The 18,811-nt window shown below is 38.9% G+C and overlaps 1 protein-coding gene and 1 long non-coding RNA gene across 2 annotated transcripts; both read left to right on the top strand.

Moving 5' to 3' along the window:
* Nucleotides 1–796: 796 nt before the first annotated feature.
* LOC130928111 (uncharacterized) lies at nucleotides 797–2,189 on the top strand. Its single transcript, XR_009066635.1, has 3 exons — nucleotides 797–992; nucleotides 1,058–1,108; nucleotides 1,501–2,189. It is a non-coding gene; the product is annotated as an uncharacterized LOC130928111 (long non-coding RNA).
* Nucleotides 2,190–8,112: 5,923 nt separating this feature from the next.
* Nucleotides 8,113–18,582, top strand: LOC130928076 (oocyte zinc finger protein XlCOF6.1-like). Its single transcript, XM_057854303.1, has 2 exons — nucleotides 8,113–8,266; nucleotides 17,003–18,582. Exons 1-2 carry the CDS (start codon nucleotides 8,155–8,157, stop codon nucleotides 18,229–18,231), a joined length of 1,341 nt encoding a protein of 446 aa, XP_057710286.1. The 5' UTR covers nucleotides 8,113–8,154; the 3' UTR covers nucleotides 18,232–18,582.
* Nucleotides 18,583–18,811: the final 229 nt, after the last annotated feature.

Below are 18,811 nucleotides of genomic sequence, written 5' to 3'. Positions count from 1 at the left end.
TAAAATGCTAAATTGATGGATAATGTGCTTGCGAAAGACTTTCTGTTGCAATAGACAAGTTTCCTGAGCGAAAGATGTGCGGCGCCATCTTGGAAAATTTCTGCTCTGAAAACACAGGAAAACACCTCTCTAAGCAGCTTTCTACTCGAATTTTGGAGGTTAGCAAGTTCACACAGTTTAATGTTATGCTAACTCTGATGCAGGTCGGACTTTCAGTAGCAAAATTAGTGGAGTATTCCCCACCTCCACAACACTGACATCTTTTTACATTACTTACAGTGGCTGCTGCTGCCGGCCCAAAAAAGAAAACTTGAAATATCCCCCCTTTTTAAAGGGGGCGAAGGAGGCGGCATATTGACATGTATTTCAGTCGGGATTGTGTGAATGTGGGGGTTCTAGTCATCAGCCAATCAAACGAGCGTTTGACGGGGGAGAAATGGACCGGTACATTCAGCAAGTGAAAAGGGGTAAATGTAAGTCTGAACATAATGAAAGTAATTCACTTAATAATAGTAGGGTCAGTTCTATACTAACAACACATGGGAAGACAATAATAAATTACATTTATAGCTGAATTCATTGTATAATGCAAATAAGGTTGCTTAAAGGGGAACTGAAGAGCTTTTCAGATTTCGCTCTTAAGTGTTTTACTCAGTTGAATTGTATTAAATGCGTCATTCGCTCTCTCAAAAAGTCACATAAAAAAAAATAAATAATTGACCGCGTAGTTTTTGAGTTATGGCCATAGCAACACCATAGCAACGAGGGACGCGCCGTTCTGCCGACCCCTACCTCGTGACGTAACTTCCAAGAAGCCTCGCCACCACTCTGAACACGGAAATATAGCACCACGCTATCCTCGCCATATATTGCAAACATTTTCTGGGTTTTACTCGCGGGATTCGTCATGCCATCTCTACGTGTAGCGATATGAATTACTCACAGGAAGACTCGAGACTCTAGGAGTGGTCCAAAAAAAAACTTCTGCAAAGGTTTGGACCGTTTTTGTTAGCATGCATACAGGTCCCCAATCGGCTCATTGTTTTCATCATTTCAGCCACGACAGCTTTGAAAACCTACAACAATGCAACCTTGGTTTTCCAAAGACGTAAGTAGAACATTAATGGCTTTTCTTTTTTTTATAAACGAGGGGGACTCCTACTGCCAGTTTGTTGAAGTGCGACATTTTTTTTTTTTTTTTTTTTTGCTGTTGGCCTGTCATAAGTAGATAGGTTGGCTGACATGTCGTCTACTCATGTGATTTTCTTACTATATCAATAGGTGTTATGTAAATTCAAATGTCCCCAGCACCAAATAGGTCCTTGGCTCGTTTTTTATATTTCAACATCAAGGTCTGCCTATTTGAAGAGGGAACAATAGCATCAAATAGATGCTGCTATGACTGGGGCATTATTATTTGATCACCAAGAAATTATTATTAAATTAAAATTGGGATTCATCCAATATTTTCATGCTGCTGTGATTTTTTTTTTCCTCCAGGAAGCCAAACATAAAAAATTAAGTGGCGGAAACCCTCAACACGATGAAAAAAGCGTTGCAAGTCAGTTGCCACCCAGTTTCCCAAAATCAAGAGAGAGTGGGTCGAGTCATATGATGACCGAAGTGATGCGGTGTCCAGCGATGACGACTGAAGAGATCCTATGAGGCCTGCCAGATGCTGAATTTCTTCCGTCTGCGACATCAGATGACGATGATTTAGGAGAAATAAATGTAGCAAATTTTGATGATATGAAATCATAAACTAGTCATATATACAGTACACATTTTTTAAAAGAAAAATCAAGTTACCTTCATATTTTAATGATAATGCATTATCTTTGTATAGAGAACACTTCATGCTACAGAGAAGAGTAAATACATATTTCCCACTGCCATTATCATTTTTCAATGTTGCGCTAGTCCGTTGCTATCCTAACTTTGTGTTGCTTACTAAAATTATGCTCTTTGATGTGTGCCGTTGTGTGCTTGGTATAACATGTGTCACAATCTGACAACGAAAGCTAATGCTGATTCAACATAAACCTGGTATCATTTATTATTGCGGCCTATTGAATATTTTTTCAGAATGTAATATAATTACAAAATATTATATACCAATAGAATACATTAAACAGTCAACAAAATGTGTCAATGTTGTTAACAATTTATGGTTTTATTTTTTTAATGAAATTCATGCCCCTGTCAGTGCTTCAGCCTCGCAAGTTTGGCTCTCACGTCTGGGATCTCCTGATGACACAGGCATACTCTTGGAAGGGTAATTACTTGACGGTTTACAGCAACACCTGGAAAATAAAATGGTTTTGTCATTTATTTTGAAATATCAATAACATATCATTCATTTAGCCACATTTGGGCTAGCTTTATCATATTTAGATCGGTAGGAGCTGTCCCATTACCTAAAATCCAGTTTTAGCTATGTGTAGAGCATTCATTTAGCCACATTTGGGCTAGCTTTATCATATTTAGATCGGTAGGAGCTGTCCCATTACCTAATATCCAGTTTTAGCTATGTGTAGAGCATGGAAAATTATACAACCATGTAATCGCATTCTAATAAAAAAAATCACGATGCTGGATTTACCACTCACTCTCCCGTTCGTGAAGTGTCGAGCTGTCAATTGGCGTCATGACGCCATCTGCTGTGTCAAGTAAATCGCCGTCATCTGACGCCTCAGGTTCAAACATGTAGGGATTAATTGTAGTTCATCTTTCCTGGGAGCCTTTGCCATCGGTAGCGTCACGAAAGAGCGATCCTGAATGGTTACCTTTGGTGGAAATATCACTGACATCGTTGTTGCTGCTATGTTAGCTGTGGGTAGTCTTCTGTTGCCTACGTCACACTTCCGGGTTTGCGAAGGGACCATTAACGGAGTGCAAAAAAACTAAAAAAACGCAAATTATCATTACAATTACGTGTTGATAATGTCATGGTTGTTTTGACGAACTTGTCCCAAGTTTATATTCATAAAATTACACCAAAATCCGGAAAGGTCTTCAGTTCCCCTTTAAAAGTTGGTGGGGACAACTTGAGCATCTTGAAAAGTTAATAATGTTATATCCCTACCGTCCCTATGCAAACGTACGCCCTTGTCTAAATGTATGTAGTAAGGAGCATTTCAAATGCAATTACACTAAGAAATAAACAATGTATGATTGTAAAATAATTTTTTAAAAATTGCAATTTTGCAGCGACAAAAATATTTACAATATAACGTTAAAAGGACTTTATGTACCTCCAGTATTATGCCATGGCAAACAAATAGCAATTATGCATGAGCACAAAATAAAAACTGGAAATTATTCAACAACAAAAAATGTCAACAATATCCAAAAATATTTGACATGATGAAAAAGTGGGAATTATTCACATCCAAAACTATTTACAAAGTGCAATTTCAAGCAAATATTCAAAATATATAAGAAAAAAAGTGGCAATTATTCACAAGCAAAAATTAACATTTTGTTTTGAATAATGTTTCCAAATTGTATTTACAATGGCAGGCACTTTAGACCGTGTTTCTCCACTCCTGTATGGTTTGTTCGGAATCAGGACAATACCATTTCCCTTTTACTTGGCTATGACCAGTGGAGCAGATTTTTGCCTTTCCACATTTTTGGCACTGGTATTGATGATTTTCTTTATATCGCCTTTTCTATGGGGCTTCCCCTCTTGCCTCATGCTCTTGGTCTTCAAGAGTGGAAGAGTCTGTGAATAATATAGATGGTAGTGAGTATACTGCTATCAGATGAGACACACACAAATAGACACAAACCTTTCAGCTGCTTGCTGGCCAGGCACAGAACCAGCAGACTTGCGAGAAGTTTTCCAGGGCCCAGGCAAGTTTTTCTTTTTTTGATTTTAATGAATATTTTGCAGAAGCCTTGTCAGATGGATGCAGCTAGAAGATTTCATGTGTTGACAATGCTGGGACAGTTTAATTCAGGCCAACAAACGCCACGAGATCATCCACTGGCTCCCAATTAGCAATTATGCTGGCAAAAAAGCACACAAAAACATCCTTCCAAAACATGTAAAAGTAGAGATGAATTCATCAATGTGTCTGTGATCAAATGCAAGTTTAGCGGGTTGATGTTCTTGAGTCCGTGTTATCCAATGATGTATTAACAGTACTGCGATCAGAGCTGTGAGAGACACCGCTTTCAGATGTGGCATCCTGGAGGAAAAATGGAAGGGTATGGTTTTAAACAAGACAGTGAAAGGTTACATCATGAGAACAGTTTTACTGTAATTACACATACACAAAAAGGTTAACCATAAACAACAAATGGATAATTATTAATCAAAGTGCGTACAACAGGATAAAACAAAGGTTAAATAGCATTTATTATATTATGTGAATTAAAATCATATTTTGAGACGATTCGACTATATTTAATAATTTGGCAAACCGCAGATGACGAGAAATTAGAGTTTTAATCCGCCATCTAGCCACGCCTACCATTATAGGGCTCTAGCGTCCCCAACAGGTGGATGACGTCAGCAGGAGAATGGTTTCATCTGATTTAGTTTGCAGCCCATTGGGGGGGAATTATTCATAACGAGGAAAATGCGACGAAGAGAGCGGCAAAATGTCATTGTTTCAGTCTCTCCAATATTTGTAAAGGATATTCTTTTTATCTAAGTATTTTTCCCAATTGCTAAATAAATGGTACGGTCATGACAAATAACAATCTTGTGCTAAATTGAATATGAAATAATAAAAATGCATTTATGCAAAATGACTCCATAATGGTCAAAACTGTCGACTTCACCTTTACTGTCGAACCTCCCGAACGCTATATTATGCCGCCGTAGTTAGTCAGGCTTTTGACATGTCCCTGCCCCCCGGCAATGTAAACAAACCTGGAGGCGTTACAGATAGCCGACATGCTAACCTGAACCGAGTGACGTCGCAAAGTCTTATTTTTGCTTTTCCAAGCGAAAAATCACACAAAACTAGCTCGGAGAGCCCTGGAGAGTACCGCCGGACAAACCGGCCGACATCGGAGGAACGCGCAGCTGCCACATGGTCAACACGAATATAATGAAAATAATGCTTTACTACACGGTGTGCAGTGGTTGTGCAGCTGACATGACAGACAGAATGTGTCTTACGAGATCTTTTCTATCTACCCATCCATGATGAAATGTAAGTAAATAGTCCTTTATTTTAAAAAAGTTTGTAGTGTTTACTTTGTAACCGCTGTATTTGCGGCTATTTTTAACACAATTTTCTGAAACGGGAAATTTGGGTGGGAAATTTGACAGAACACCGGGCACACGAAGAGGGCAATAAACCGAGTATAGAGGAAGTCAGACATCCGGGCATTTAATGACGTTACCAGCCACAACAAAGCGTCGCCATATTGACAATGGGGCAAAAGACGAGTCACAAGCAGTTGCTTGTAATACAAACTCGTTGAAATTTTGTCTTATTTGCGGTCTTTTTTCCGTCGGAATGACTAAAAGTTGCTCTGTTGCGGGTTGTCACATAAGGAAGAGTTCGGAGCCGCATTTGAAGTTCTTCATTCTTCCAAGTGAGGAGTAAAGGAGAAACAAATGGCTGAGCGCAATTAATCAAGGAACAGTAAAAGAAGACGGTTCCGTGGACTATTTTCGCCTGTGGGAACCTAAATCCAAGCACATTGACGTTTGCAGCCGACATTTTATTACTGGTGAGTTTAATCGATTATTTTTTGCCCCAATTAGCTGCTACGATTCAATAGTAGATTCAATAGTCTAGGCAGTGGTTATTTTTACCTTAACCGGCAACTCGCAAAGCATTTTTTTTTCTTTTGCCGTGAACAGCTATGATTAGTCAATCGGTATATTATTGGCCTGGTGGGAATTGGTTATTTTGCCGTGACGTGTTGACGGCTAAATAACGCTTGGAGGCGAATTACCGGTAACGGCAGAAATAATCACTTCGTATATACAACCAATTTTCTCAGTTCCACACAGTACATATTCCACGTAAATGATAAAGGTCAACTTACTGAGTGACTTTATGAGGTAGTTGTAGATGTTTCCGAACTCCACTGCAGGCCATTCCTTTGTTTATCCAGCTATCAGCTGCGACTTTGTATCGGCAGCTTTGTACGCCAATAAACGCTAATTTTAAATTGCATCGCCTCCTCGTGTCTGTCGGCAGTGACTCGTGATGATAGTAAGCCACGTTTAAGACGTTTTTAGGAAAAAAGACGCAAAACACACCTGAAATATATGAATTTCAGACGTTTGTCTATGGAATGTTTAGCTGTGCGTTCCCACTTCACAAAATGGCGACACGTTGCTAAGCAAGGTGACGTCATCGTGACATCACGCCGACTTCCTCCATAGTGCTCATAGGGGGGATGTGCGACAACCCGCTGGTGTCATCGGCCAAGTGGAGAAGAAGCATGTCAGCCACAAAATGCAAGCCACCTACGTATTAAAATGATCCCAGTATTTGACATAATACAAAACACGATGTTTACTCACTTGCTCCTAAGTCCAATGGTCCCACAGTAGTAGGGCTTGTTTTGGCCAATATCCACCGGTGAAGGGGAACCTTTTGAAACCCCAAAAGGCTCAAGCCTTTCCTTGGTGCAGCAAAATTTTTCTGCAGCCGTTTGGCTGGCATGTTGTGAAAAATAAACAAATTAATCCGCAAAATCAACTGAATCCTTAGTCCTTTTCATCCAACAGTATGGCTGGATAGTGAGAGGACTCCTTCTGTTGTACACGTCACAGCGCCCTCTTTCTCAACTCGAGACTGGAGCCGGAAGTCACTCATTTTCATGGCGCGGGATTCAAAACACTAAATAAATATAGCGATCGCTTCCACACACATCCAAGCGGTCTGTTTCATTCAGGAGCATAAAATACTGCGTAAAATATGGGAAAAAACATGCTTTTTACGGTCATAGGCACTTTAATGAAAATGCAATTCGTGTAAATCAATTATTGATCAATTTAACATTATAAACTGGGTTTAATTATTTGTCAACCTACTCAAAAGCAGTTATGTATTTATCAATAATAATTTTATTTTGCAGTTGTTATTAACCTCAATGGTGCTTTAAAAGAAGGATGGAAACACAATCACATAAATAACAATAAAATATAAAAATTTTAAAAAAGCATAGAATTAGAAGTTAAATTTGTGTATAAGAATCACATTAATAAGAGAAGAACACAGACACAACAGTGAGAATGATAAAGTATCAATACATTAAAAGCAGATAGGACCAGATGAGGTTTTGGAGTGATTTAAAAGGAAGGAGAATTCAAATAAAACGCGCCATTTGTTAGTGTTCTTGAGGTGACGTTAAAGGGCTAGTTCCTTGTCAGGACTAATTGTTAACAGGATGGTGTGCCGATCAGAGCACAGGTAGAAAGGTGACATGAATCCACTGCTGAATTCAAATGGCTTCCATTTGCTTAATATTCATCCAAGTCTTCCTTGATGTATAAAAAATGAGAAATTGTAACTCCACAGGGAATACGGTATGAAATCAGTCTGTAAACAACACAACAAAAAAGGAATAAGCTAAAATACTTTCATAAATTTCAAATTAAACAGGAAAATACAGTCAAATGCACATATGCACTAACAAGCATATCATGACTGAATTCGCTCACAACAAATAGATGAACGGTGCTATCAAGCGGCCGTAATGGGAAATTACCGTACACAGCAAATAATACAGATCATGCAACATAAATATTGTATATGCATCGCGATGCTATAAAAAAAAATACACATACAACTCCATTAGCGACCGACGCTAATATGCTAACGAATTCGCGAACGTAAATCTTCCAAGAAAGTGTCTGAATGTAAAGTGCTTTGACAACGATAAACAGCCCTCCTCTTCCGCAATCGGACCACGCTCATGATTGGCTGCGCAGATTTTGACTTTCTTGGCGCTAATCCCGTGATTGGCTGTACGATGTAGACTCGCTTGCTACTGCCGCTCTCCGTATTGGCTTTTTTATTACAGAAAGAGATCAAAGAAATAAAGACATGAAGAAGATAAAAGATAAAGACTCGCCATTTTTTCCTCTTTTCGCGACGACGTGTCCGGCATTATGGTCTCAAAAATCATTAGCTAATCTTCGTCTTAGTATTCAGAAATCAAGTGGGGAAAATGTCCGCGGGACAGGAGCATCCTTGTGAAGTGAAAGAGGAGCCCCCACGTCACCGACACTCGACTGTTGGCAAACTAATGCATGCTGAAGTTGTTCTTCACAGACTGGAAGGTACAGTACATGATAAGTATATTGTACATGACGGATCGCGGTGATTAGAATTAATTATTAATATTAATAGTAGTGCTGTCAAGGGATTCCAATTTTCAATCGCAGTTAATGTGATGTCAAGCACTATGAATGACTTTTGTTCCGGATCTGAAGACAACAAAACACGAATAAAGAAAAAAATGGCAAAGATGATTTTTTTCCAACAGAAATCAACTTTGGGGACACAAGTTTGCAAATGATGAAATAAGAATTTTTTGTGGTGTTGAAGATGTATAGACCCCAATCACCAACGTCACACAATCACGTGATCGCTATATTGTGCCGCCATGTTGTCCGTCATTGTGTGTCTGTATTGTCATTGATCGTAGTTTCTAAAGGTGGATTCACTTGCAAATTATGGAAGCCCCGGTGCTTTCAGACGCTGTAAACTCATTGGATGAGTTGCATAAAAGCCGTTATTTGGAAAAGCTTCGGTCGATCCAGTCGCTAGATTCATATTTGATGCCCAAAACCGATGTTTCCTCCCGTTCGGTCCCCTCCCGTGCGTCAGAGCTCGTCCTGAGACCACAAAATTTCCAATCATACTCCAGTTTATGTCACGATGAGGAGTCGGGTACGCAAAATCTGCACAGGCCCGAATATAAACCGACATTTGGTCAGCAGAGCGTCACTGTTGTCACGATTGTAAAATGAAACTTGATCGACAACGGGCCGGTGTGTGCCGAAAAATAGCTGGCCAGCGTGAAATGTCCCCCCCTGACGGGAGCGCTTATTTATAACGGTTTATTGACATGAAAACATCAAATGTTTTCATGGACGCATTACAGTAATGGACTTATGACTGTAAGATCGGTTTTAAACAAATTACACAAAATATTGGTACTGTATTTTAGTAACAAATCATGGACTGGGCCACATAACCATCTTTTATCAGAACTATATTAGTCTACAGCTTTTCACGATCATATGCCAATGACAATCACACAGGTTGGACATTTATTAGTTCAAGCAGAGTAAAATAATACATATTCACGGTACAAGAAAGTCGTTACCGTGTGGGCGCTCCCGTCAGGGGGGACATTTCACGCAGGACGGCTATTTTTCGGCAAAACACCTGTTGTTGCGCTCACCTTCTTGCTGCGCGACCGTGGCGACGAGCTTCGTAGTCTCCGTCTGATGATGTCTGCGATCGTGTTGGCATTATATTGATGTTTTCGCCGCTGTGTAACGGCTGTCGACACAAACACATCATGGACCGAGATAAACAAACCGTGCTGCTTTCGAAATTTGCCCTTTTAACAATGGGCACACAGCAACTACTAAAATGACCGTTTATCTTCTCTGTTACTGCAACCAACCGCCACACATGCCTTCACCATTTTGATTAATCAATGTTAACGATTGTTAGGAAGGTTTTTGGGTTCATTTTCCTAGGCGGTGATTCCTCAGACAAGCAGAAAAACATACATTCATACACATTAAAGGTCATCCCAAGCACTGCTTTTTCCTCATTCGTACAGAAATGTTTTTCAGTCTTATATAGTATTTTTCATTCCTTTTATATCGTGGTGTTGCTTACTTAGAGGCCGTGCAATGGACTCGTTAGCCGACATAAGGTTCACCACTCCATCGACAAAAGATTTCCCTCTATGTAAATGATTTGCTTTGTTTGAAGTAATTATATTATATACATATATATATTACGCGCAATGCACTGTAGAAACTGATCAGGGTTAAGTAACATTTGCAAAATAAATATGAGTATACAGTACTATAGATAAAAACAGAACTGAACTGATTTCACCAAAATTGAATAATTTATGAACTGCATTCAAATATTTATTTTTTATTTTTTAAATAAAATAGGCTAAGAACCATTGAGTAAAATTAAATTAATTTAATCAAAAAAGTCAAAATTGCTAAAAAAAAATTGATCAATTTTACTCAATAGGTGGGCTTAGTATTAACCACCTGACCTACATTGCCGTCCAAGGCATTTTTCATCAAGAATTTTGTAAACTTGGCATTGAACAACATTGATTACTCTCATTGGTCTGGGTCATATTTTAAGATTTTTAGCACAATATTAAAGTGTGTATCAACAGTGTAAGGGTAATGATAGTAGGTAGATATCAAAATTTAGGTACTATAATTTTCACACTATAAGCTGCTACTTTTTTCCCTCAAATTTGAATCCTGCGGCTTATCGTCCAGTTATTTGTTAATTTATTGGGTCAATGGTAACATTTTATTGGACAGCGTCGTCATAAGACTGCCGTTAGACCGTCATAATTATGACATGACACTATCACGGCCGTTTATGAATATGATATATGACAGATGTCGTTAAGTGTTATCTGGCAATTTATCTAACTACTGTAACTTTTACATTCATTTAAATGTGAGATCATTTGCTGGATGACACAAAAATGATATCTGTCATAAGCATTGATTAATGCTCATCGCAGTGTTATAACAGTCTTAAAGTGCCACTGTCAAATAAACTCATTCTTTATATATATATGGACGTAAAACAGTCTCGATTCTTAGTTGAAAGCAAAAAAAAACAAACAAAAAAAAAGCTTGCAGTTAGCATTTATTTTACCTAAATTTTGCGAACTGTGATGCTTGTCAGTAAGTAAATGTAGCGGCGGCCTTCTGTGAACAAAGAGCTCTTTCCACTGAAAATTTTTGTGAATGCTTAAATCCCTGAATTCTTTATATTTGTGGATGTAAAACAGTCTCGTTTCTTGGTTAAAAGCAAAAAAACATGCAGTTAGCATTTATTTTACGTAAATATTGCAAACTATGATGCTAGACAGTCAGCAAATGTAGAGGCCGCCTTATGAAAACATAGAGCTTTTTCTGTTGAAAATTCTCGTGAATAAATGCTTATATCCCTAAATTCTTTATAGATATGGACGTAAAACAGCCTCGATTCTAGGTTTAAAGCAAAAAAAACAAACGTGCAGTTAGCATTTATTTTATGTAAATATTGTGGACTATGACGCCAATATCGTAGCGGCTAATTTCTCCCATTGATTTATTTCACGTTTCAAAATGCATGCATGGTACGAAAAATATATTAATTACCTTGAATGCTCGAACAAATCACTACTGAAAAAATCCTTCCTGTTTGTATCAGTACAGCTTTCGTACTTTTTCAACCTAAATCCGGTGTTGGATCGCTGCATGTGTTTTGAGAATAACTGTGACCGACTGAAGTGGAGTGTAGGACGGCCCCCTACTTGAAGGCGTGGAGCAGTGTCTTGGGAATGTGACCAATTATGAAGTCTATGATATGATCAAATTGATTTTATGTAAAACACATTCCACTGCTACGATTAATATTAATTGGTTGAATATTAATGGAGAGCGAGCGTGAGAAACAGACTCGTATGACTCGTATCATTATTGACACATTACACACACACACACACTCTCTCAGCACAGAAAGTCGCCAGGGAGAAAACACACCAGGCTGTATTATGAAAATGTTATTTTGAACAGATGTTAACAATGGCGGAAGACTACAAAGTAGGCTAATGGTAGAGCGGAAATGAGTTAGCCATCTTAACTAGCAACGTTATCTGCGTCGTTAACAAGCTTACGTTATATTATTTATTTAACCATCGGAACTGAGCTAAATTCACCAAATTTGAATAATTATTTAGCTGCATTTAAATCAGTTTTTTTAGAAATAAAATCAGCGAAGAACCACTGAGAATAAATTAATTAATTCAATCAAGAAAGCTAAAAGTGCATGGAATGGATCAATTTTACTCATTGGGAGGTCTTAATTTTGACCACCTGACCTATATTCCCGCCTAAGGCATTTTTCATCAAGAATTTCTGGTATTAAACAACATTTAATACTCTCCTAAGACAACAAAAATAGGGTGTGAATCAGCAGTGTTAGGATAACGGCGGTAGGTAGATATCACAATTTTCGGACTATAAGGTGATTTATTGTTAGTAGTAATTTTTTTCCCGATTACTCAGCAGATTTTTTTAACGATGAGTCACCTATTCTAATATTTATATATATTTTCTATTTTATTTATTTATTTTTACTAATCTAGCAATTAAATTTTTGTTGACACTTATTAACTCACAAAAACATTTTTGGAACACTTAAATTCTTTATTAAAGTACAAATAAACACAAATAATAGTGATAAATCACAAATAAACAATGAGGTAAAATGCTGAAAGTATTAACTAGTGCAAAAGAATGAAATGTAAAATCACAAATAAACAATGAGGTAAAATGCTGACAGCATTAACTAGTGCAAAAGAATGAAATGTAAAAAGATTTAGAACACCGTGACTTCACCTTTCCAACATGATTCAAAACACATCTTAAAAAAAAAAAATCCACATATTAAAAATACGTAGCATTAAGATTATAGTATACCACTTCATCTACATACATACGTTATAATATACAGTAAGATTAGTGCAGTCATGGACGAGAGCAGGCCAGTGTTGCCTTTTTTTTTTTTTTTTTTTTTTTTTTTTTTAATCACACAAGGTGGATATGTCATTCAAGAAAAGTTTAGGGCTAGAGACTATTTTTGGTAATAAAAAACAGAAATTATTATGTATCCACAAGGACAACCCCCACTTGGTGATGATCATACATACTCAACAGAAAAACAGTCGACTATTTTCAATTAATTGTACCCACCTGAATGCCACTAACTGTATGTAAAAAAAAAAAAAAGTTGACCGATTCATGGTCTGGTAGTTATAGTCTTTGCCCCTGGTAGACCGAATTTTGGTTTCTTGCCCCTGGTAGACCGAATTTGTGCTTTGCCTCCCCGGCAGCGACGGCGGTGGCAGCCTTCGGTATGGCTCTCCCTGGCGGGTAAAAGCCAGCCCGCCTTCTACCCCTAGACGAAGCAGGGCCTCTCTTCTCCCGTCCGTGTTGCTGACTGAGTCGAACCGGAGAGGAGCGCATGCTCGGCTAGGCTAACCCTAACCCCTGGTTGCCCGGATAGGCCTGGCGGTCCGGCCTGCCAGTAACAAAAGCTTCCCTTTCCCTGCTCTCTTTGTCTCTCAGACATCTCTTGCGTCATTCAACCGAACTGCAAACACACGCCTTTACATCCTCAGTAACGGCGTTGCAAAGATGGTAAAAGTAATTTGTTAGATTACGCACTACTGACAAAAATAACTCTGTTATACTCGAACGTCATTATTAACAACACTGCTTATATGGACTTACAACCTGCCACCTTGTTGTCTCCTGTCGTCTTCCAAAATTACAACTGGGTGAAGGCACTTCAGGTGTTCATTCACGGCCGAAGTGCTGGCAAGCTTGCATTGAAGAGACCGCTCACAACAGTGTACCCTCCTTTGTTTAGTTTAAATAAGTCCACGCTTTTGCCACTCTGGTGTGCTTTTTTGCCTTTGTGCCGCTTTCCCCGCTTGCATACCGAGCGTCCGCGTTTCTCAACTTTCCACACATATGTATTTTTAACCCTTCATTAACCGTCGACATGATGTTGCGCTTGTCGACGCATTTACATCATCGATGACGTCGATTAGTCGGGACAGGTCTAGTTAATAGGTAACACTTTATTTGATGGTGGCGTCATAAGTCTGCCGTAAGACTGTCATAAGTATGCCATGACCCTATCATGGGCATTAATGAATGCATATGACAGATGTCATTTAGTGCCATCTGGAAAATTATGTCACTAAATCTATTTACAGTTGTGGTCAAAAGTTTACATACACTTGTGAAGAGCATAATGTCATGGCTCTCTTGAGTTTCCAGTTATTTCTACAACTCTGATTTTTCTCCGATAGAGTGATTGGAACAGATACTTCTTTGTCACAAAAACCATTCATGAAGTTTGGTTCTTTTATGACTTTATTATGGGTTAACAGAAAAAGTGATCAAATCTGCTGGGTCAAAAATATACATACATGGATCTGAAAAAGCGATTCATTGACTTGAACAAGTCAGGAAAGTCACATGGAGCCATTTCAAAGCAGCTGCAGGTCCCAAGAGCAACAGTGCAAACAATTGTTTGTAAGTATAAAGGGCATGCCACTGTTTTGTCACTGCCATGATCAGGAAGAAAACGCAAGCTATCACCTGCTGCTGAGAGAAAATTGGTCAGGAGGGTGAAGATTCAACCGAGAATCACCAAAAAGCAGATCTGCCAAGAATTAGAAGCTGCTGGAACACAGGTGTCGGTGTCCACATTCAAGCGTGTTTTGCATCTCCATGGACTGAGAGGCTGCCGTGCAAGAAGGAAGCCCTTGCTCCAAAAGCGGCACCTTAAGGCTCGACTGAAGTTTGCTGCTGATCATATGGACAAAGATAAGACCTTCTGGAGGAAAGTTCTGTGTTTGGAGGAGAAAAGGTGAGGCCTTTAACCCCAAGTACACCATGCCTACCGTCAAGCACGGTGGTGGTGGTATTATGCTGTGGGGCTGTTTGGCTGCCAATTGAACTGGTGCTTTACAGAGAGTAAATGGGATAATGAAGAAGGAGGATTACCTTCAAATTCTTCAAGATAACCTAACGTCATCAGCCCGAAGATTGGGTCTTGGGCGCAGTTGGGTGTTCCAACAGGACAATGACCCCAAACACACATCAAAAGTGGTAATGGAATGGCTAAATCAGGCTAGAATTAAGGTTTCCAAATGGCCTTCCCAAAGTCCTGACTTAAACCCCATTGAGAACTTGTGGACAATGCTGAAGAAACAAGTCCATGTCAGAAAGCCATCAAATTTAACTGAACTGCACCAATTCTGTCAAGAGGAGTGGTAAAAGATTCAACCAGAAGCTTGCCAGAAGCTTGTGGATGGCTACCAAAAGCGCCTAATTGAAGTGAAAATGGCCAAGGGACATGTTACCAAATATTAGCGCTGCTGTATGTATATTTTTGACCCAGCAGATTTGATCACTTTTTTCTGTTCACCCATAATAAAGTCATAAAAGAACCAAACTTCATGAATGTTTTTTTGTGACAAAGAAGTATCTGTTCCAATCACTCTATCGGAGAAAAATCAGTTGTAGAAATAACTGGAAACTCAAGAGAGCCATGACATTATGTTCTTCACAAGTGTATGTAAACTTTTGACCACAACTGTATGTCCAGCTCTGATTCTTTACATCCATGCAAAAGTGTGATAATTTGTCAGATGACACAAAATATCTGTCTCAAGCATTGTTTCATGCTCATGGCAGTGTCATGACATAATTATGATGGTCTTATGACAGTCTTATGGCACCACTGTCAAATAAAGCGTTAGCAAATCACAGAACTAGCAATTAATGAAACAACTGGAACAGTAACTGCAGAAATAATTAGATCAGATCATGAATTTTGATTGTCATTTAGTACATCTGTAGCGCTGCAATGAGTGCTAGGCATCTTGGACGACAGCAGTGATGGCTAAATGAAGCTTCATGACGGAATGAAGCATAGCAGCCAATTGGTTCAAAGCTTTGTGGTGATTCATTTGGTCTTATGATGCCGCTGTCAAATAAAGTGTTATCGGTTTATATCTTTTGGTGTAAATACCCCATATTACATTGAAGACAACTGCAACTTTATGGTCTAGTAAATGGTAAATGGTGTTACACTTATATAGCGCTTTTCCACCTTTCAAGGCGCTCAAAGCGCTTTACACTATCTCGCCATTCACCTACTGGTGACGCAGCACCAGGAGCAACGTGGGGTTCAGTATCTTGCTCAAGGATACTTAGGTGAGTTCATCAGGGCGAAGAATCGAACCCACAACCTCTGGATTGGGGGACAACTACTCTACCACTGAGCCACGCCACCCCTAGTGCGGCTTATCTATCAACAGATGCCATTTTTGAGTCAAATTTGGTGGGTGGCTGCTTATAGTCAGGTGCGCATTTTAGTCTGAAAATTACGGTAATTGGGTGATGAGTCTAATCATTCAGATATATTTAATAAACATACTCTCACAAGTACAAAGACAAACAATAGCATAATACAGTGACAATAGAAAACATTTAATCATAATAAAATGCTTATATTCAACCAATAAATATTAGACAAGCACGTTATTGACTTTACCAGTGATTCATTGCTTGCAACTGACAGGTTAGCTCCGCGCACAACACTGCAGTCAGCCAGTTTTGTTTTTTCGGCATATGCGCCATTAAAGTATCAATTAGTTTTCCCCGAGACCAATGTGACGTTATTTCATTTCTTTTGATTCGTAACCGTAAACTTGAATTAGTCCACAGAAAAGGTTCCTAGTCATCGAAAAGAGAGTTGTATTCACGCACCTACCAAAAAAATCTGACATCAGAATTTGGTGGTTACAGATACCAATGCCTAAATACGAACACAAATGCATAAATATGAGGACAATTTTCAAAATAAATAAACACGAATGCAAGTATGAATCTTTTTCCTTCATTAATGTTTGCAATACACTGTTTTGATGACGTCATCACAAGAGGACTATGGTTCTTCACATGATTCATCTTCAAAACATTTCAACCGAAATTGCACTTTTAGCTATTTTGGGCCGATAGTTTTCGGCGCCAAATTTTCGGACGCATCTCTATGCGAAACAATGTCTCTTGCGCCTCAAAATTAAACCGCATATTTTTTTGATAAATACTTTTTAAAACCGCACCATGCATTGAATCCACGAAACCGCAAGGGATCACTGTATTTGCTTCAGATTGGTAGTCCATAAAATATATCAGTGGTTTTCATGTGTATTTCAGGTTTTAGAGGATATCTTGGTGCTGAGCCCGAATCTGCTGCTGTTAAAGAGGATGTTGAACTCCCCCAAATCAAAGAGGAGGAGAAGCCAGAGCCCTGTCAACAGAAGAAACTTCCAATCAAAAAGGAGGAGGAAGAGCTGCCATGCGTTAAAGTGGAGGAAGAGGAGGAGCATATCGCCAAGTCGACTTGTGAGCCCTTGAAAAGTGAAGATGATCCGAGTGAGGCTGGCAGAGGGGCGGAGCCTCCAAGCGGCTGCAACAGCAGCTCAACAGAAGGATTTCAGGCAGACATTTTCATCGCTCCATCAAACAGAAGCGGCACCACATCACGCTCACCTTACAATGATGATGGTCATACGAAATCTCACATGACAAACAAACTCTTCAAATGCTCTCGGTGTGGGAAAACCTTTGCTACCAAGCAAACTTGTCATGTCCATATGAGGACGCACACTGGCGAAAAACCTTTTTCCTGCTCAGTTTGCGATCAAAGATTCACTCTAAAGCACCACTTACAAATTCACGAAAGAACCCACACTGGCGAAAAACCTTTTTCCTGCTCAGTTTGTGATCAAAGATTCAGTCACAAGAGCAACTTAAAAATACACACAAGAACCCACACTGGCGAAAAACCTTTTTCCTGCTCAGTCTGTGATCAAAGATTCGCTCTAAAGCAACACTTACAAAGTCACGAAAGAACCCACACTGGCGAAAAACCTTTTTCCTGCTCAGTTTGTGATCAAAGATTCAGTGACAAGAGCAACTTAAAAAAACACACAAGAACCCACACTGGCGAAAAACCTTTTTCCTGCTCAGTCTGTGATCAAAGATTCGCTCAAAAGCAACACTTACAAAGTCACGAAAGAACCCATACTGGCGAAAAACTTTTTTCCTGCTCAGTTTGTGGTCGAGGATTCTCTCAAAAGCAACACTTACAAAGTCACAAAAGAACCCACACTGGTGAAAAACCTTTTTCCTGCTCAGTTTGTGATAAAAGATTCGCTCAAAAGCAACAATTACAAAGTCACGAAAGAACCCACACTGGCGAAAAACCTTTTTCCTGCTCAGTTTGTGATCAAAGATTCTCTCAAAAGCAACACTTACAAAATCACGAAAGAACCCACACTGGCGAAAAACCTTTTTCCTGCTCAGTTTGTGGTCAAAGGTATGCTCGGAGGGATCGGATGAAGAGACACGTGTGCCTTGCTGTGAGAAGCAGTGGCCAATGACTGTTTTGCCTGTCAACCATGCTGGCTTCATCAGATTTTGCACGCAGGTTAGGGTTGGAGGTTACGTTCGTATTCGTGGTACACTTTATTTTTGAGATTGCATTTTTGTTTGGACTTATTCATTTTGTGTTTTACCTTTTCTGGCCATCAACGTCTTTCCCTTGGTTTTCTTGCCAACTGGCATTATTTATATCATAATCTCCCTTTCAAACTACACTTTTCACATTCAATATTTGAAACCGCAGACCCCAAATTCCAAAAATTCAAAATCATTCATAAATATTGTCATTAAATAAATATGAAAAGTTAGAATTTATTGTTCAATATTGCAAAAAATAATTTTAAAAAAGTCCTGGCTCACAAATAGGTTTTTTGTGTGTGGGCTAATGTAAATATGTTTTTATAACAATTACTATTACTACTCGTGATTGACAAAGTATGAGGGCCAAATAAAGAAACATGAAGAACAAGAAAAAAGGACTATGGCAGTAAAGTCGTGTTCTTACTACAAGAATAGTTTTTTTTTCTTGTAGCAAATCAAGTTTTGGTATATCATTTATGTTAAAAATAAATATCTAAA

This window comes from Corythoichthys intestinalis, chromosome 13 (genome assembly GCF_030265065.1).
Source record: "Corythoichthys intestinalis isolate RoL2023-P3 chromosome 13, ASM3026506v1, whole genome shotgun sequence".
Taxonomy (NCBI): domain Eukaryota; kingdom Metazoa; phylum Chordata; class Actinopteri; order Syngnathiformes; family Syngnathidae; genus Corythoichthys; species Corythoichthys intestinalis.
This window is presented reverse-complemented; position numbering and strand designations above follow the sequence as displayed.